Source organism: Haliaeetus leucocephalus, unplaced genomic scaffold (assembly GCF_000737465.1).
Source record: "Haliaeetus leucocephalus isolate CR32 unplaced genomic scaffold, Haliaeetus_leucocephalus-4.0 Scaffold2, whole genome shotgun sequence".
NCBI classification, from domain to species: domain Eukaryota; kingdom Metazoa; phylum Chordata; class Aves; order Accipitriformes; family Accipitridae; genus Haliaeetus; species Haliaeetus leucocephalus.
The window spans coordinates 16,636,346-16,656,866 of NW_010972438.1; the positions used below are offsets into that span (position 1 = coordinate 16,636,346).

The 20,521-nt window shown below is 42.8% G+C and overlaps 1 protein-coding gene across 3 annotated transcripts; it reads right to left on the reverse strand.

The window, feature by feature from the left end:
* Positions 1 to 925: 925 nt before the first annotated feature.
* On the reverse strand, positions 926 to 17,902 carry TMEM40 (transmembrane protein 40). Of its 3 annotated transcripts, XM_010572733.1 has the most exons (15): positions 17,127 to 17,902; positions 16,725 to 16,781; positions 12,991 to 13,047; positions 12,044 to 12,183; positions 11,292 to 11,445; positions 9,108 to 9,215; positions 8,173 to 8,226; positions 7,247 to 7,282; positions 6,998 to 7,006; positions 5,786 to 5,818; positions 4,314 to 4,373; positions 3,920 to 3,991; positions 3,763 to 3,837; positions 2,959 to 3,021; positions 1,346 to 2,495 (listed from the first exon to the last, which is right to left on the reverse strand). In XM_010572733.1, exons 3-15 carry the CDS (start codon positions 13,037 to 13,039, stop codon positions 2,476 to 2,478), a joined length of 873 nt encoding a protein of 290 aa, XP_010571035.1. In that variant the 5' UTR covers positions 13,040 to 13,047; positions 16,725 to 16,781; positions 17,127 to 17,902; the 3' UTR covers positions 1,346 to 2,475. The 3 variants fall into 3 exon arrangements, with proteins under 3 accessions (XP_010571053.1, XP_010571035.1, XP_010571045.1); XM_010572751.1 differs by lacking the exons at positions 1,346 to 2,495; positions 2,959 to 3,021 and adding an exon at positions 926 to 955; XM_010572743.1 differs by lacking the exon at positions 6,998 to 7,006.
* Positions 17,903 to 20,521: the final 2,619 nt, after the last annotated feature.

Here is a 20,521-nt window from a genome sequence, read left to right on the forward strand (position 1 = left end):
TGAAAAATCTTCAGGTTATTTAACAATTTGTGGGCAGCAGCCCTTTGCCTGCCTGCTGTATAGCAGGAGCATTTTCTGCTTTGCAACTAACCTTGCCTGCTGTGAGCTCTAGTGTGGAAGTGTTGGGTGTTCACTGAAGGTCTGGGTGGGCTGTGCTTCAGCAGGGAAATAGACGTTGGGCATTGTAGCCTAGAGTGAATCGAGTAGTGTTTGGTCCAACTTACTGCTGAAGACTAAAATCCTGTCTTGAAGGGAGTTTGGTGAAAACAGAGTTCTTCCCAAGCTGCCAGAAGAGTGCAGTAGCCCCTCTTCTGTACAGAAATGTTAGGCACTAGATAGTGAAAAGCAGGAATGTGTATTGAAGGAGGAGGGTGGCTAGTGCCTTTGCTTCAGTTCCTCCTCTCTGCATTGCCCCCCAGCCATTTAAAACCAAGGCCAAGAAGGAAGTACCCTATGTGCTGAGTGATGTCGAAGTGGAAGGAGATGTACTGGCTCCTGGGGAACCCACAGTGGGAGGTGGAGGCCCAGCAGAGCTATGGGAATGGGCCATGAGCTGTGGGCTCGACTTGCTGAACTTTTGGAGAACAGTAGCTTAGTGAACACAAGCTCATTTAAGGAGATTGAAACTCTTCATAGGAACTTGTATCGTATTTTTGAGTGCTTGGCCAGTGCTGCAGCAAGGGTGATACGTGAGACCAGAATGAGAGCCTTGCCGTTGGGCAAGAGGCAGGAGTGTTTTAAAACACTGAGATGGACTTAAGAAGAAGGATCTGAAAGAACAGCAGGAAATTCCCAGATACCCAAGAGGATGCGGCTGAACATGTAAGTTGCTTTTTTCTATAGAATTGACTCCTCTCATGTGAGCTGCTCCAAGTTGGGTGAGCTGTTCATCTTGCTTGATGTGTTCCACTGGGTGATTTTTAAATGTTTTGCTCATTTTACCTTTAAGCAACTTCTGTTTAAAAAAAAAAAAATTAAAAATTTATTTTGTTGACTGCAGAGTACCAAATTTGAAAACATATTTAGTAATAAAATATGTTTCTCATCCTGACTTCCATGATTACCCTTCAGAAGGATGTTATACAGCAGAGGAAACTAAAAAAGCAATTTTTGTCAGAGCAGGGTGACTATGCAAACTTTTCAGTCCGCCCAAAAGCCATTTGATGTTAACAATGCTACACTGGTCTGAGCAAGATTTTATTTGCAGACTAACAACACAAAATCTACAGTATTTTGGTGTGACAGGCTATTTCTACAAAGACATGTAAATAGTATATATAAATGAGAACATAAATATTATGAAATAACTTGCATTCATCCTTACTGCTTAATTTAACCCCTGACATGTTAGGTAACTGCTGTGCTGTGTTGATACAGGCCTTCATACAATTGCTCATATTTTTGGATGTGCAAATGGAACCGCAACACACAAGAACGATCAACGCTGGTGCTTAAAATTTAAAATTAAGTACATCTAAAAAGTAAGTGTTTTGATTTTCTGAGCAAGGCTTGAAATTGCTTCTCTAAAACTCTGGGCTGTTTGGGCTAATGGCTTTTAGATTTACTTTTCCTTACAATTTCACGTTTTATGGCTCTGTGTCTGACTTGATGTCTTCATCCTTCTATGGGTATGAAGACCTTACATTTTTACTGAAAATTTAAGGTATCCCCTTTTTTTGCACTCTGCCTACACTTGCATTAGTCCTACATATATTATGTGTAACATGTCCTTATAAAATTAAAGGAATGTAAAAGTTGCACTTTATTTTACTCAAAGAAAGAAAAATGTTGGGGGGTGAGTCAAATCAAGCACTTTTATTTTTCCTTTCAGAAGAAGAGATGAAATTTGCTGCTGTTAATAATCTCATTACTGCACCATTATGTCACTGCATGTAAAATCTCACCAGCTTTCACTGGGTGAAATCATTATACGCCCACTATATTGAGTTCTGCCACAATAAATTAATCTGCTTCAGTGCTATTGCACTGTTGGGGCTCAACCGTGTAAGCAAGCAGCTGGCGTTTGCCTGGTTTGCAACATCACAAGGGGTGAAGAGGCGGTGGCTTTGTGGTTGCCAAGATTCCTACTGAAACATCCAGAGCCTAATCCAGAACCAGCGGAGGATAATATTGGTAATTTTGTTGATTTTGATACACCATAGGCAGACTAACATGGTTGCATGGGGGAGAGAGGAAGAATGTGTTTATCTTTAATGGAATTAAATACAAACCTGCATCTAGATTGTCTTATAAGCTCTGCTGAGCCACGAATCACTTCAGAAGAAAGAATGGGACCCTGTAATGCAATTTCAGCTTTATTTTTGAGGGGAGGGAATGATGTCTTTCTATGGTCTAACACTTCTATATTTCATGTTAGCCATTAGGTTTTTATGTTTGCCTCATAAAGCTTTTTTTTTTTTTAATACTAGAAATTCAGCCAGAAGGGTTTTGTGGAACTGTCCTGAAATACTCCTGCTAGGCAGCTTTCCTCATACCTGTATGATAAAGAAAAAGAAGACTGTCAGGACTATTGTGTTCAAATTGTCATGTATCTATGCAGCTTTTCAGCATTCTTCATGTTTTGTGTTCATGAACACGGATAAACATGAGCTTGGAGTCTCTTTGAAGACCCAACAAGAGAAACCTACCCCCCACCCTGAATTTTTAACTGAGCTATAGAATTCTTATTTGGACATTGTCAGGAAATAGTTAATACCCCATACAGAGTAAAGTATTAAAAATGTGAAAATGCTCTGTGACATGGAAAGAGTCAAGAATAATTCATTTTCAAACCCAAACAGCTGTCATGAACTGTAGTAAAATATTTCTTTTTTTTTTTTTTTAATTAAGAAGACTGGAAATTGTAATTTAGAGAAGAGGTCTTAAGACTTGACCAAAATTAAGTACCCAGGAAGGTCTAGGGAATATGCATGCAGTCAGTAAGAAGATCACTATTACCTGTTGGCCTGAATTTGCCAATCAGAGGAACAAAGCTGTCAAGTACACTCCGAATTCGATACACTAATTGTGAAAACAAACATTTTTTTCAAGATGAGCCAGACAGCAATGTAAAACATAAAAAAATAGAAAAATGGCAAAACCCAAACACTGACACTTGCAATACTAATGAACCCAAGCACTTTTGCAGTATCATTAATAACAAAGTAGCGACAAGACTGATTCCTGAGAACCATCCACAACCTACCAAAAATATTAGCACAAGATTACAAAGGCAATTTCTGTTCTCAGCTGGGAAGCCGTAACTTGCTGCTAGTTGCACCTTTCCTATGACATCCCTAGGGATTTTTCAAGAATCACCATTTTTTCTATCTAATTTTCAGTAGCTGCTGCCATCCAGGTTCTGCTGAGAGCTCTTCCTCAGGGTGTTCAGCTGCCTCAGTCCCAGGGGAATGAATGGCAGCCTGAGCGCACAGCAGCTTATAGAGTCTATCTGGGAAGACTGCCTTGCTGCTAAAATTACACGTTGTCATGGCAACTTAGCATTCGGCCATTGCTGCAGAAAGAGGTGACTCAGGGTCTTGTGATCATTGAGAAAAATGAGTCAACTTCTCCCTTCAGTGTCACTAAGGCATGTTTGTCTCCAGCCACACTGTGTAATTGTGAATGAGATGTTACAGGATAGTTGTGTGATGATTTACGGAATCTCGGCACTAGCTGTTTTATAGACTGGTGCAGTGTAATGACTGTGTGACCTTGTATTCCTAGTGTGGATACAGAGCTGGCAGCTATAGATACACTTACCTAGACCAAAGTATATCCCAGTGGTTTCCAGAGAGGCAAAGGTGATTAAACCAGTTCCAAGAGAAATAGTCCAATCTAAGGCAACAAAATAAATGTTTGGCTTTGTTCATTTTTCTAGTGTGCAACAATTTATCCTTCTACTGAAGTCTTGCCTTACCTTTGTAGTAGTAGTAGCAAATTAGTAAAGTTCCAATTGCAAAGCAAAGAATGACAAAATGAAAGAATTCATCTGAAATAGAGAGGGAAAATTAGGTTGCAATCGCAGGCGTGGCCCTTACGAATACACCTTAAGGTACAATGTATCATTTGGCGAACAAAGTCTATTTCCACATGAGGTCTTATACACCAGACTCAACTGCAAAACATAGATGCACACAAGTTGTTCTGAGAAGTCTTGATGATTTTCATTGAGAAGCCTTGATGCACTTCAACAAACTACTCATGTCAAGAAAAAAAATGAAAATGTTTTAGAGTCAGAGATCTTATTTGTGTACTAAGGTTCAACAGGGCTGACAGCAGTTGAATTTAAAAAAAAAATTTTTAAAAATTACCATCCTTCCGTATGCCCATCCACCGTACTGTCCACTGATGGAGGCGAGTGTTCTTACATGCTACAAAAAAGAAATGTCTTTTATTGCCGTGAAACTCTCAAATTAAGGAGTTTTAAGTTTATTTCCCTTTTTGTATCTGAAATCAATTCTAGGAGCAGAATACAGGTAAAACTGTTTGTTCAAAGGAAAGATCTGCAAGCCTTTCAGAAAGATCCAATCAACAATTTTAAAATCACCCCCAAAAGAGCAGGGTTTTTTGTTTTTGTGTTTGTTTTTTTTTAAAGGCTTAATCAGATGGTTGCATTAGCAATAGATAATTGTTTTAGAGCACACTTTTCTGTCTAGTCTGGAACAATCGATAGTCTCAGAATTACAGTGGGGGAGTAAAGCAGTAGTACAAGGGATCTTCAGTTTGATACTTGCGTGCTTTGCACAGTCACAGCTACAGTAATATAACCATCTTCATTACTAAGCGTATGAGTACCATCAGTCTACGTAAGCCTGATGTTGAAGTATTTCTGCACCTCCCCAATTAAGAACTGTAGCTGACAATTAGTCTCCTGTAGCTAGCTACACTGATACATAGAAAGAACAGCATAACAACAAGCTAGATATTTGAGAGGTTTAAATAGAGAGCATTTTTTCTATGCTAGTTGTGAGCAGAGTTGCCAAATTGTGTTCTTTCTCTGATTATATTGTCAAAAGTCAGAAAGAGCTGAATATTTTATCAGATTTCCAATGATGTGTTCAAAGCAGAAAGTTTTTCTGTTTTTGTTTGAGAGGACCCCCAGGCAGTCTGTTGCATATAAGCCTTTGGGAGTTGACTTATCACAAGTTTTAGATGCTGATTTCATTTACATTGAACTATGCATCCAGGCAACCACTGCCTGGCAGTGAATTTAGTTTTCTCTAAAGATGTAACAAGAGAGTACTGGAAATGTACTCCAAATGAGGTACAGACTTTTGCTATTGTGCTTTTGAACTGTGAAGCAACTAAACTTTGCCAAGAAATTCTGTTCTGTGTCACCTGATACTGGAGTCACATTTTTGATTCTTTGAGCATGCTGGATTGAGCAAGTTCTGGTTTGGGGACAAACTCAGTTATTTGATTATTAATGTTAACATAGCATTGCACTATTTTGACTCACAAATGTTCTGTGCAGTTGTATGAATGATCTATAGACGCAGAATTTATCAGAACAGCAATTCATACTTGGCAGGTGTCAGTTCTGTATTAATCTGCCTCCTAAATGCAATAGTCCCACTGTAACTTTACATCATGGAATGACTTGCACTGTATTTCTTCTATTAAAGCATTACAGTACATTTTAATAACTATTCTCAAACTTCTACTTTTTGATTAGGAAATATCTAGGTATCAAGGAGCTGGTACAACTTTCATCACTAAGTAAAACTCAGTCCTGAAAGATACCATCCACAAGAAAAACTTCCATTTGCTTGTTTGTATTTACCATCTGCAATTGAATCCTCTCTTCTGGTAATCTCTGAAAAGCAACACAGTTTTATTATTTCTGATGGTAAAAATACAAATATATTGTTTCCCACCATTATCAGCACTAGCACGCACAGTGAGTATTCACCTATTTGGTGACTCAGTATAGACAAAATAGTACTTGAAAGTACAGGAAATGAAAGAAGTTAAAAGGGCCCAAGAACAGATAACAACAAAACTGACTATTGATAGTGATCCCAGGTTCTTTGAAATAGCTGGGTAGTAGAAGATTGATGGCCTCTATGTTAATATTCAGTTGCTAAAACCAAGTAGAGCTGGGATCACAAGTGCTGCATGTGTATCACTGGAACCTGTCCAATACAGTAGGCATGGTGTCCTGCACTAGCTAAATTTTTTCAGCATCTCAGTCTGGTGTATTGAAGTAATCTAGAACTGAAGCAACAAAAGCCATGGTGAGAGGTGGAGAAGCCAAAAAAAGTACTGTAATCCTCTTTCTGCACCTGGCATTGCGGGGAGAATATTGTATTACAATGTGTTCCTCTACCCCAGTATTTGACGTAGCCCCTTGAGGACAGGTAACTCAAAAACCTCCCCTAGGGATTATGCTGCAATTTCTATCTTCTTCCCAACTCTGTCCTCAGCTGAAACAGTCCAAGTTGCATCAACTATTCCCCACTGCCCAGAAGAAAAGTGGTTGAGCAGGTGTCCTCTGAAAAAGGCCAGTCTGTTGGGCTGTCTGCCTCTCCTAACTAATGAATGTGGCATTGGCCTGGGAGTGGGAGGGATGAGGTTCGTAATGCAATCAAGCCATCGAAAATTTCCTGCTATGGGCTTTTTACATCTGTTCTGCTGCTGCTCAGCAGTGCCTGATAAAAGGAAGTTTGCCTTTAGAATGAATGTTCCAGCCTTTCAGCTGGTACTGTTTCTCTGTTGCTTGTCATTTGGCTTTCACCTAGTATCTTCTGTTGGGGAATGCTCTGTGCTCTGAGCTAAGTGAAGAAGGCATTCAGAGCTGAGTATCGCTGTTTTGCGGAAACCAGGTTACAGCTCCCTCCCAGTCTTGCATCCCTGTTCAGCAGGAGATAGATGGCTGCAGGGAATGCTGAAAACTGCCTAGCTTTCTTGGGAAAGACTGAATAGTTGCCCAATAGAATCGCTGGGTTTTCCCCTAAAAAGGATGACAACTGCTGTGAGCTGATCCTGTGAGAACCTGGCAGGCCTACAAAAAAAAAGGGTTAATCTGCTAGAACTCCTTGTACAAATCACCTGCTATCAGCCAGCCACTAGGACAAGCTTGCAACAAAATGTCTGCACCATGCCCAGGTCCAATACAAGGCTAACAGGAAACCAATGGATTTACAGCCAGGGGATTATTCTTTAATACATATGCATGTCAGAAAGAAGAAACTGCAGTTACAGTCTTCCTTCCAGCAGGATGAGGTTATCTGGGAACGCTTACCTGAATCTCTGTAGGGAACAACCTCTGCTGGTATGCCTAAAATATTATGCAAAGATTATGTAGATTAATATCCATAATGAGTATGCATACCTTGCTGCCAGTCCTAGCTCATGCAACTCTATTGAAATTAGTGTGGTTGTGTAAAGTAACAAAGTAGATACCAACTCGAACTCATTAGAGAGGGCAGCTCTGTTGTGGGTTATGCAGGTTGAAAGTTGGAATCATGAATGGATTATTAACCCCCCCTATTCCATCTCTCACAATATCTGGAGCTGGGTAGAATCAGACTCCTGTAAGACAATTAGATCTCCTAATATCAATTTAAATGAGCTACTCTTACACCTGGGCTGAGATCAATTTAAGACATTAATTACATGATTAAAGCCTTAACTTCTTTACATCCATGGTTCTATACCATAAGCTGATAGCTATTTCTGTGTGTTGTCGTGGCACATTTTCTTCATCAATAATGCACTTATTTTTCATTTTTTGTTTGGAAGGAAAGGAAAAGCCTCAGGAACAAGATCCAAGGTGTGGTCCTCTCTGATGATCTCCAGTCAGCACTGAGGGCTGAATGCAGACCCCATAAGCAGTGGCTGCAATAGATATTTTCAAAACTCTTTTGCTGCATTTCAATGGCAGCTGTACAGACCCAGGCAGCAGGACTTCTCCCACAACGGTAGATTTTGCTATTCTCCTGGTTCAACTCTAACCACAAGGCATGGCTGAGAGTTAGTATTACTTGAGCTTCATCTCATAGGAGATGTCTTTCCTACAGCCAAATTCTGACTGGTCATTTTCCTACATCTATACATGTTAGTATACCTTTGTTCAAAAGTCAAACCAAAGAATGCCAGAAATTATCCTTTTTTGATTTATATTGGTTGTCTCTAGTAAAAAACAATACTGTTGTCGCTTTGTCCTACCTCCAAGTAACTGGCCTTCAGTCTTCTGTCTTCCTAAATCTTCCCCATCACTGTCTGGATAGAGAAAGTGTTTTTTCATCAGATTAAAGAAAAACGTGTCAACAGTATCAGAAACAACAGCACTGTCATTGTTTGCTTGTAATACAATAATGGCTGTGGCATATGTAGGTAAAAAATCAAGGCTTTGAAATGGAAGGATCATTATTGGCTGCTTTTGCCTCGCAGCTCTCTTCAAAGCTGGCTGAATAGGAGAAAACCAGCAAAATCTGAAGTTGGAATAATTTGTATAAAGGGGTATAGTGAGAAAGTTCTTATTTTAAACACATATATCATCAGCACTGCTGATTAGTTTGAAAAATTTATTTCTAAATGCAACTCATTTGATCTTAATCAGCTAGCGGCTTTCTGTAATAGAATAAGCCAGTATCAGCATTATCACTTCCATGTTGCCTATCACTTCTTAGTCTCTCTCATTTTCCATGAATGAAACGGTCTAGTGGCAGCCAAAATGACTTTTGATACACTGTTGATGTTTGCTAATAAGAAATGCTAGAGAAGTACTAAAGCATTGCCAGCTACTACTGTACATTGATTATTCTTTGCCTGCTGCTATAGCACAGGCTTCAGTTAGACCATAAAGGCACTGAAGATGATAGAAGTTATGATCTTTTATTTGGGAAGAAATCTTGCAGCAGATTTCTATGTTTCTGAAACCTCCAGCTTCCACAAGAGTGGAAGGCAGCCACTATTTCACTGACAACGAATCTAGGGGTACTAATTATTTTCTGTGTTCTCTCTTTTGCACAATTTCTTACTTTTTTCAGAGTTCTGCAGAATTGCTACTAAATTGCTGCAAGTCTCCTCTGTGAATCTCTTACGAACATGCAATCAGACTAAGTTATGTATCAGGGAAAAATAAAATAAATCCTCTTTACCTTGTGTATCTTCATCCATGGACTCATGGGATGAGTTTTCAGCCTTTTTTTCCCCTTGTGAAAGCATGAGATTCCTTTCTAATCTCTTCAGGAGTTTCAATTTTTCATCTGTTTTATAGAGAGAGGAAAAAAAAATATCAGAAACAACTATTTACATTTTCTCTCTTCTACAATGACAGATTCCACAATGCTTTATTAAAGGTTGTCTGACAGGAAATCACACCCTTGGTCTTATTTCAGCTGTGGTTTTTGCACACAAGGAGTAGTACAAAGCATTACAAATGAAAGCAGTATATACCCTACCGTTTAGACTTTCTCAAATGGTTGTGGTAGATGCCTAAAGTTTCATATTCTGGCCTTTAATTTGCCCATAATGCTACCTCTGTGAAAATCTCCACTTCCTGAAGCAATAGCCGCTGCAGCTGAAAAGATGCTTTAGCTGGAGAGGGGTTGCTCACCCTTCTCTGGGCTACTTCTCCCTTCAGCCCTGTGAGTTCCTGTGTTTATGCCGCAGTGCCAGCACCCTCTTGTGGCACAAAAGCAGAGCCCTCGGAGCCAGCTAGGCAAAAATCACCAAGGAGGAGAAATCTGCAGGGTGCTGACTTCTGGGCCAGGCAGTGAAGTGCTCCTGCCTTGTCTGGCTGGAGCTGCAGGTGATTCTTAACAGCTTCAAATTCAACTCTGTGCTGAGGGCCGGCGGGTCTGTGCATCTCTTCATGATTAGTTCTAGTATTTGGACATACGCAGCTAGACATGATTCCCCCCTGGCTGCTTGATGGTGCTCACTGTACAAGAGCAGGAAGGGGGTCTCTGCTGTGACAAACGTCCCTACTCTGAGACATGACCAAAGCTGGGCTGCTGTCCGGGCTGGGAGGTCTCTCCCCTTCATGAACATGTTTGATCAAGGCAGGAACAGGATCTCCTCGAGTATCTCCAGTTAAATTCAGGGTTATCTTTAGTGAGTGCAGCTCTGTGATCTATTAAAGACAATTAATGACTCTGTAGACCCTGTGGAACTGCACTTACTTTATTGCACAACTGGGCAAATGAGAAGTGCAGTGGAGTCTTTTTCTATCTTGTTGCCAGGTTCAGCACCCTGAGTGGCATCCTCTAGCCACTCCTTTTAGGTGCTACTACATATGCTGCTAGTGTTATCAATTAATATGTATAACATGACTGAAATAACCAGGGAGCTGCTAAAGTCCTGTGTACAGTGCCCCCCCCCCCATTGGTTAATATTTAAAATAGGGAAACAATAACTAGACATGGATTAGGAATAAACTATTAGACAATGGGGCTTTGTAGATAGGTAGAATGCTTATGTCAGAAAACATAATGGATCATGGTCTGATCAACAAACCTTTAAGAACTGCTTGGAACTGCCAAGATTAGGGAAGAAGTAGGTAAAAGGCAGTTCCTACAGGGGGAGAGCTCAACCACCGACTCATTGACCACCTATTCAAATGATACCACCTACTCAAAAGAAGACAGTGAAAAAAGAAGGCAGAGTCTGCGCACTAATTTACATGAGAGGTGAAGAAAAAAGAACCAATCGTTAAGGGAAATAATAATGAATATGTATTACTTAAGTATATAAACGTGGGAATTTTTGAGACAAAGGTATGCTGTATTGAGACAGGCACCCATTCATGCGCATCAATGAAATTAACTTGAAAATACCTTGACTCTGTGTGTTATTGGCTTGCACACTGGGTAAATGAACTCTGTTTGTGGGACAACACTAGGACCATTTGCAAAAATATTTTCAGTGACTGAGCTTGGATTTCTTACCACTATGAGAGCTCAGAATGGTCCAGGCTGGCTGGATAACAGTCCATGCAAAAAAGTATCCTGGGTGTCATGAATCCAGCTAGACAGGAAAAACTGGGGCACCACTTTAAGCCAGAGAAATTTCTTTGGCATCATCTCAGGACATCCTCTCTCCCTAAACACACATGCGTTTTTCTGCAGAAGAAGCCCAAGTCAAACTAAAGTAAAATACTATCTTTGGCTCCCATTATCACCATACCTAAGTGACTTTTCTAAGCAGTATTTCTAGACATTTTAGTTGTTCACTAATAATCACTTCCAAGCATATATCAGAGTTTTCAAATTGGTGTCAAGTCCCACCGGCACTGCAGTAATTTTAACAAAATAGCTGACAAGCAGCCAGGTAGAACTCACCCTTTCCCTTGGAGCTGGGCAGCTGCCTATATCCAGATGGGTTGGTTGTCTTCAGCAAGAGGTAAAGAACAGCCATTGCCCTGACTCCTTTCTTCTCTATGGCTTTCAGGCAGGCCACACAGCCTCCAGGCAGGACATCGCAGCTGTTGAGGAGCTGAAAGAAAGGTAAGTAAATAGCAAATAGTCCTCCCCATAAAACATAGCCTGTAAAAACATACCCTGCTATATAAATGAATGTATCTCACCCCATCTGTGGGAACTGTAATCCCCTGCCCCTACTATACAACAGGGAAATCAGGGACAAAGAGTAATGCCAAATATGGGAAGAGAATGTAAACTCCATTCAGCAACTCAGAGCAGAGCTGTCAACTGGGAAAAAAAACATGGTGTGTAATAGTTAACTATTTAAAGAGCTGGAAAAATATAGTTATAGGGTATGAAAATGGACATGCAATCTCTGCAGTGTCTTACAGCAAAATGTTACTAACAATGGTCCTGCCTAGAAAATGGTGAGCTGGACTGATCCTGAAGAATTTATACAATGCCAGTTGTTCTTGCACATGGAGAACAATGAAGTAAAAAGCAGGTGCCCAAGTCTCATTTATCCAAGTGTCCTTTTACACCATTTAGCATGTTCTAGCATACCAGACAATTGGCGTGTGTGTTTTCTCTCCCCAAAGGATATCAGAGAAGTATAAAAGTATCTGTAAAGCAACGTCTTACAAAGGATGCATGTTTCTGTAGTAACTTACATTGTTCTTTTCTTCAGCATTCAGGATGGGTGGGTCAGTGGTGGCTAAACATTTTACAAGTGATTCCCAGAAGGACTGGTCCATTTTCTCATGATTCTCCAAGTAATTGGCATCAGCTGTAAAAACTCTCTGGAAAACGTCTGGGAGGAAAAACAAGCCAATCACTGTGCAGCAGTAGAGGTGGGTTGCATGGTAGTGTTCCTGTGGTGTTCAGTGTAGGTGTAGTGACAGACATCAGATCTAACATGCTGCCCAACATCAGTGTGTTAGCGTATAGGAAAGAGAGTAGTGCTGTACTGTATAAAGCAACTCGGTCTGCCAGAAATTGGTATAGAATCATAGAATGGTTTGGATTGGAAGGCACATTAAAGATCATCTAGTTCTAGCCCCTCTGCCATGGGCAGGGACACCTTCCACCAGACCAGGTTGCTCCAATCCCCTGCCAGCCTGGCCTTGAACACTGCCAGGGATGGGGCATCCACAGCCTCTCTGGGCAACCTGTTCCAGTGCCTCACCACACTCATAGTGAAGAAAAAAGTACAAAAATGTCGATAGTCCATACAAATTACTGATGTCTTTGTGATGCTGTTGTCTCAGTTAGAGAAGCAGGGGAAGTATTCCTACTATGGGTGCTTATTCTGACCACGCTATTTTACAGACAGGCACAAAGACACAAAGGGCTAGATACCAAGGTATTGAGATAGCTCATTAGGCATTAGATGCATGAAGATTTTGCTGTGCATTAAAATTCTGACAAGCACATACCCCAAGGCCTGATTAGAAGCCCGTGGAAGAGCTGGGAACTAACTACTGGTCTCTTACAAGCAAGGAGATGGATGGAGTGTGTTTTCAGAGGAAACAGGTTTCATTGACTCAAGACTACTCTAGCGAACACTGTTGTGTAGTGTGAATGAGACGAAGCTTTGATCTTTGTGTGCTACCCTTACCTTGCTGTTCTTCAGTAAAATCTGGAAATATGATATTCAAGTTCTCCATTGCTGTACCTGTTCGAAAGGGGAGAAAAAGCATATTTAGAAACAGATCAGATCTGAACTTCTCTGTTTTTCTGTCTTACACTTGATTTTCTGCAAACATGGCATCTATCTCTGGGCGCTTTAGTTTTGAAATCACTTCTCTGTTGCAATGGGAGTTTCACATGATGATTCATTTACCCTCCTGGGACCCATTCTTGACTCCTCTGAGTGAGTCTTGCTGGCTGGTCTTTGGTTATTAAGAAAGAACAAAAGTCTGATCATCATGAGTAAAACGAAAAGAAGTCTGACTTGATCATTCACATTGTTGTTTTTTTACAGCTACAAAGGTGTCTAATTAACTATTTACCACAGATGTGAGTAACTTAATAGGCCCTGTTCCATTCACAAAACAGAATGATTATTCCGTACCTTTGACATCCTTATACTTAAAATGTACCATCCGTACTTTGTCTCACAGAAGACTTTGACGCTTCAACGTCTGTTCTTCCGAAGTTGTCATGAAAAGTAAATTTCCACTAACTTTAGGCTTATGAATTAAAAATTTGTAAGGGTCCATCCCAGATTTCTTACTAGTATTTGCCATGGAAACAAAACATTCTGACATCCCCAAAATCCAATGTTTCCTTTTGTTTTGCTAAACTTGCCCCAGAAATTTTGTTCTGAGGTTGTTTTGTTCTGATGATGCATTTTTTGTGGTGGTTGTGGTTCTGAACAGCTGCCTCCGCCTACTGTGGTCCAGGCATCCTGCACTGACTGCATCTCCCCTCATACAGCATTTCAGCTAAAACACTATTGTACTGAGATGCAAAAGAAGATTTTTGGGGAGCCTAAAGTACAGTTTCCACTATGCACAGTGCAATAGGAAAACAGTTTATACACCCACACTTTTTCTTACAATATGACTTTTGGGTCCATTCAACAAAACACTTTCAATCAAGCAATTTGAAAACTAAGTATTTCCTTTAAATTTTCCAGATGGAAAACTGTTTCTTTTCCTACAGACAGTTTCAGTTCTCTAGTATCAGTCAGAAAAATATTCTAAGACAAAATCCAAAACAGGTCCAGTTAATATCTTCAGAAGGATAGTATAGCACACAAGCAAGAACATCTTCATTCTGGAAACAGAACAACTTTTTAGTGTGTCAGTTCTCAGAGTAAATTACACGCAAACAGACTGGAAAGTAGCTGCAAAACCCATCCCTCCCTTGGAACCAGGGTCAAGGTCCCACATTTTTGGTGTTCTTCAAGCGATGAGGTCCTTAGTTTGAAACTCTTTTTAGCCAGTGGTTTGCTGTTTGGCTCTGGGAAAATTATATAACCTCTTTAACTACTTTTGAAGGCTAAGCCCAGAAAACTGCATACCTAACTCCTAGATGTACTGTGAAAAAAAAAAAATTAATATTTTAAGAACATTTTAAAATCATTCCTGACGATGAGTCTTATCCAAGACATCTACGATGACAGGTAATATGTTTTATCTAACCACCTGATATACATGGAAAAACTGGCAAGTTTTTGGACAAACAAGCTTTGAACTCTACCAATTAGTCTAATAAAAGCTTTTACCTCTCCCACAAACCTTGCCTGACTTAAAGCCTTTGCTGCTGTAGCTGTGGCAGCAGCACTGTGTGACAGTCACTGGCAACGTGAGACTGTGAGCACCGGACAGGGAATGCAGGAAACGCATCTGTCCTCTCTGCCCCGGTAAGCAACAGCTGATGTTGAAATACAGGAATCCAGCATACCACACCCTGGATAAACTCATTCTCGGCTGCACAATAAAGAACGTAATTTCTGTGCAGTTATTTATCTCCAGCTATGGTTTTCAGCCTTTTTCAGTATCTTTCTTGCCTTCCTATTTACTCAGCTTAAACCTTGCAACAGTGTTTGCTTTTGTAAGTTAAATCCTTTAGACCTATTTGTGGACTGCACAGTTGAAATATCAGGCCTAAAGGAACAAAATTACTTTAAATATAACCATTTCTTTCCTGACTGATGAAGTCCATTTCATAAAAATATTTATAAATATCCACATATTTCACTGTTGAGTGAAATTCAGGAGGTTTGTCTTTGGGGCTTCTATTACCTCATGAAGGCCACTTTCATTGGCACATTGGAGGCACGTTGCTTTTCCTGTAACACAAACCTGTCGCAGCAGCTGCCTTATGCCGGCTTTGCCTCATTCCAAAGACAGAGCAAGCAAGTAGGCACTAGCAGATCTGTCCTACCATGTGCAAAGGAAAAGCAGATTCAACACTGAAGGCAGAAGAGACACTGTCAACCTCATTTGCTATCAGACTGATTTACCTTAAAACTGTTCCATTTGCTGGCCAGAATGATTGGACTGCTCAGCTGTACCAGCAACAGAAACACATTTGCCTAATGCACTTATGCATCCTGCTATGATAAGACCTGAATGCCACAAGAGGATCCAGGAGCAGCCAGCGTCTGCTCCTGTCTCCCTTTCTGTGCCTCCAGCACAGCTAAGCCCAGTCAGTCGCCAAGCTTTACGTAACTAAGGAAGTTGGGTACCTAATTTCCCTTAGACTATGGACAATTAATTCTCTTGTGGCTCTTCTGCAAAGAAAAGCAGATCTAAACAAAGGATAAGTATAGGCATTTAATCATTGTATGTTTTAAAAGTGATTTAGTTGATTATACCTCATAATGAGAGAAGGATGATGATATACTGTCATTTGAGCCTGGCCGTGAGCTCATTGGGGAATGACATGAACAACAGACCTCATCTTGCTTTCCCCACAGTAAATCAGAACTTAATTGCAGCAAGGTCTTTTTAACATGTTAGAACAAAATCTGTGTGCAGAGGCAGACTTCTCCTAGTTGTTTAGAAAGTGAGGCTAATAACTGCCATACACAACAACTTTTTGCTTAGCTGATGAAATGTATCCGAGTGAAATTGTTCAACGGGATAGCAAAAAACGTAAATAAAGTAAAATAAGGTTGTTCTGACTTCACGACAAAAACCAGACAGTCATAAACCTTTTCCCTTTGAAACTACATTTACTTTTCATTTTAAGTTACATGCTGACACCAAATCTTGCCAGATTTTATTTTAAACATAAAGCCCCTCCCTGCCCTTCTCTCAAACCAAACCAAACAAGTTTCATAAAGCACACCTACAAGTCTTAAGTTGGTCCTAGCAGTTAGTTCCACGGGAAGATGTCTTGGAGGACTGTGGCCGTGGTGAAAGCTGGTAGTTTCTGCCAGCGAGACGACAAAAACCGATCCACACTGGCTCAGTTTGAAACCATTCCTACTCTAGTCTCCTTGGGCAATGCCACAAGATACTTCTCATCTGTTTGCCTTCCTGTTGTCAAATACAGTTGAAATACGACAGAGAAGTAGCAAAACTCAGACTTTTCAATCTTTACAGTGTCCTTGAAGACAGGCAGGTGGAGAGACCCAGCGAGTGTGTGTCACCATAGGGAGGGCAGCTCCCCGGGCTCGGTGTGACCGTCCCCGTGGGGGTGAGCAGGGAGGGGGTGCAGCCTGTCCACCCCTTGCCTCAGCGCCAGCGCTTCCTTCCTCTCCCGGCTCTCGCAGCAAGCCTGGACATGGCGGCCGTGCCGCTGCCAGCCCTACACCTGCAAACCTGGGGCGGTTTGCTGCCTGGTAATGTAATGGCAGCACTCCCATACACATTTACATACAGTATTTGAAATTACCTGGTTTGTGTTTCTCCTTATGTGCTGCGTGCTCTTCTCTGTGGTTGTAGGAAAGCTCTGAAGGGAAGAAAATGAGCTCATCAGAAGCCAGAAGAGCTCATGGGTTTAGTCTAAGTAAAAGTAAGGCAAACAAATCTTCCTCTACGCATGAAGTACAGGGCTTGCCATGAGGATTTTATAGGAAAAAAAAAATTTAAAAGATGGGGAAGTCCAGTCAAGAAGACATAGGGGTTACAGGGAAGTCCTGTGGCTTACCCCCACAGCGCCACAACCCCTCGTACAGCGGTGTGATCCCTCGGGGAGTAAACCACAACCCAGCCATGTACCCAGAGCCAGGACACAACCCCGAAACACCCTCGGTCTCGACCACAAGAAGCTCCCGAACCCCTCCCCGGCACTTACCTGCAGGGCTGTGCGATGGTTCGGGATCCCGGGGCAGGGTGTGCTCAGCGCCAGCCCTCGCACGCGATGGCAGGCGGGCGGGAAGGCGTTGGGGCCGGCGCTGGGGCCTCACGTGTCCTGCCCTGACTCACAGCGAGACCGGCAGCGGCCTCTGGCCACCGGTGGCCACACTCCAGGCATGGCGGGAGGAGCTGCGTGTTTTCCGTGTCCCCGAGCTCTGGAGAAGGCGGACGAGGGCCAATCCTGCCGGCGCGGGGGAGAGGAGCTGGGCAGCTTCCCGGCCTGTCTCAGGCACCGATGGGCCTCAGCGGCCCTGACTGGCCGGGACCCCCACCCCATGGCTGCTCCAGCACAGCCCCTGCTCGGACTGAAGCCTCAGGCCCCCTTGTTTGGCCCGTCTGGGACACGAACGGGAGGCCAGGGATCCCTCTCTGAGGGGAAAGGCCCTGTGCTCCCGTAAAGCCGAGTGGGGATGCCACAATGGCGGTTTGGAGGCCCAGGCACGCTGCCCCCCTGCCCACAGCATCCCCAGGCTCAGGGAGGGAGGCGCAGGGGGGAACACCCGTGCAGGGAGCAAGGAGACGGGTGGTTTTCGTACCACGCTCTCATCAGGAACGGGACATTGCCAGAGGGGGGCAGGTCCAACCTTCTGGGCTGGGGTGCCCAGGAACGGCCCCCGCCATCATCCCTGAGGCAGCCCCGCTGCCCACGTCCCTGTGCCCCAGGGCTGCCATGTCCCATGACGGAGCAGCTGGACCGCTGGCAGGGAAGGGAAACCATCCTGCAACCAGAGAGGTGCTGAAAACACAAAACCAGAGTCACCTCCGCGTTACGGATGGGCTCACCGAGGCATGACAGACTGAGCCACGTTCAAACTCTTCCTCTGCTGACCTGCACATGAAGTCGCTGAGGGCTCCTGCGTAGGTGAGAAGTGCAGCTGCCCCTCTGAGGAAGACGACTTTACACCACCCTGACCAGGTGATAAGCTTGAAAACAGGACGATCTCCTGCTGTGTTTGCAGGTGTGTGGGGTATGAGCGAGGTGGGGCAGCCAGCCCTGATGGCCAGAAGCCAGCTGGGTTGCGAGGAGCAGCGCTGGCCGTTTACTCCCAGGTAATCCACCCTGCTTGGGCCAGCCCTCAGCCCCCCCGGGGCACGCTCAATTCCCCAAAACCCCACACCAAGCTTATCTGCTTAGTGTCAGACAGGAATCCCGATACCTAAGTCGGTTGAGGCAAAGAAAATATCAGCATTTCCTAAGCAAACCTCCCCTGCCTAGCATTTGCTTCCACTAGAGACCAGGGGTCTCTCAGGTCTCATCACCCACCCTGTGATAGATTTCCACCTGAACCTTTGCCAGGTGCAAAAGTTCTCTGGATTTCATAGCTGGAAGTTAGATTTTTATCAAATTAGATGTGCTTTTCCAGCAACACATATAAAAAGTGAGCGGATGCAAATCCTCCATTCGTTATATGGTCAAGTGTCATTCGCAGTGCATTGTCTGCTCACTCTTAGAAAGCAACAGGGAGCAGCCTAGGCTGGATCCAGCCTCCAGTTCCTGATTAGCCTGAGGGAATGGTGGTAAACAGGGGGGGTTCTCTTTTTCTTTTCTTTCATAGCAATCTGTTTTGCTATCTGTAACTCTTATTAATGGCCTCTTGAGTTCTGATAATCACAAATATCAGAGATCAGGATGGACGGTCCTGAAAGACAAAGGTCCTTCAGGTCCTTGAGTTGTCCACAGGCAATTTCTCACATGCCTGGGACTGCTTGCACATCCTCACTGCTGGCTGTGCAGCACCCATATGCTAGGCTGCTACACACTCTCGGCCACTCAGAGTACCAATTTACTTTGACTACAAGTTTAATGCTCTGTCTTCTGGCAGGAGAAAGAGATACGAAGTGCTTCCTCATAATCCTCGCTGCCTCTCGTAGAATAACCTGAAACAAAGCATCCCTCTGTTTGGCTTTGCTTGTCCTGTACCTGTGGTAAGCTCATCGGTGCTCTCTTCTGAGCCCTTCTCATCCACCTCTGGTGCATGTAACTTCTTTGGCACAATGTTAAACTGAAGCCACCACAGACTGCTTTCTTTTCAGGGGAGCTGCTCCTTCACTAGCAGGTGATGGTTTCTGACCCAGCCAGCCTTCAGCAGAAGGCAACAAGAGAGTAGGAAAGCAGGGGTAGACCTCTCCTGTGCACGAGCGCTGAAAAAGGAAGCCCAGCCTAGCACCTAACATACACCAGCTACACTGAAACAGGCATTTTCACCTTGGTGTTTCCCACTACAGCTGCCCCTGGTTAGATAATTAACTAATTAATTAAGCCTTTCTTATGCTAGTATCTTGTCTTTGGCCCGTAGTATTCTTACCTAAGGAAGCACCCCAGCTTCCATGGCCTCCTGACCTCCTTCTAGGCCTGCTCAGAGGTAACCCAACCTTTCCGCTGCTGGACTAAAATACAGTTTGGGGTTTGGCTTCGTTTCAGGAGGATTTGTGTTACATCCTGGTGTAAGAGTTCCTTTTTCTCAGCAAGCATTGCCTCTGTCTAAGCATGATGTTTGGTCACTTGAAAACATGTGTGAAGAGTGATAGCTGGTGTCATAGGAGACTACTAAGGACAGTCCAATAGCACAGTGTGTCTATTGATTATACAAGGTGTGGTCATGTTGCCATTTGTCAAATTAAGCTAACTGTTTCACCCTGGTGCAGTCGGTGCCCAATGAGGGCATGTGCAGAGCAGGTTGCCTACCCTCCCTCTGCTCTCTTTGTCATGTACTGATGCTTCTGGAGAGGCTGGGACACAGAGAAAGTAACTTATGCTTCCTGTAGTAGGTGTGCATTGATTTTCTTCTTTTCTAGTTCTTTGGGGTTTTTTTTGTTTTGGTTTTTTTTTTAAGCAGGCTGTTTTACTAGTTTTCCACAAGTGCCCATTCAAGTGCCTTGTCTCACCTACCCTGACTAATTACATGTAATGTTTAACACTTAAAGCAGCAAATACTCTGCATCTACTTCTGCTGGAAGAATATGATCTAATTTATTAGCATGTTTTATCATGTATTACATGTGTTTATTTTGCCCTTATTTGGTAACTGTCCTCTGAGAAAGTTAGGAGAATAGTGATTTATTCTTTGCATGCTGGGAAAATTGCTTCCAGGAGGGGTTTAGAGACATCAGACACATCCTGAGCAGCACTTATGCTTGACACTAATTGGGTACAGCATGTGTGCAGATTTGTCACACAGGCAGATTGCATGAGAAACGTGGAAATACCCCTAAGTGAGTGTAGGAGGGGCCCAGTGATGGTACGTATTCAGAGTAGTAATTGCTCATTTAGTCATCACATTTCTGATGGATTAAAACACTCCCATGACACTTCTTGCCCTACCCTGACTTTTA

Bases quoted from the DNA above. Each gene is read 5' to 3' on its own strand.
- TMEM40 (XM_010572733.1), bottom strand. From the start codon at position 13,039: ATGGAGAACTTGAATATCATATTTCCAGATTTTACTGAAGAACAGCAA. The intron at 9,216-11,291 runs GTGAGTTCTACC...TCTATAAAACAG, and splicing joins GCCCAGCTCCAAGGGAAAGG to ATGAAAAATTGAAACTCCTG. The intron at 3,022-3,762 runs GTAAGTGTATCT...TTTCACAATTAG, and splicing joins TGGGATATACTTTGGTCTAG to TGTATCGAATTCGGAGTGTA.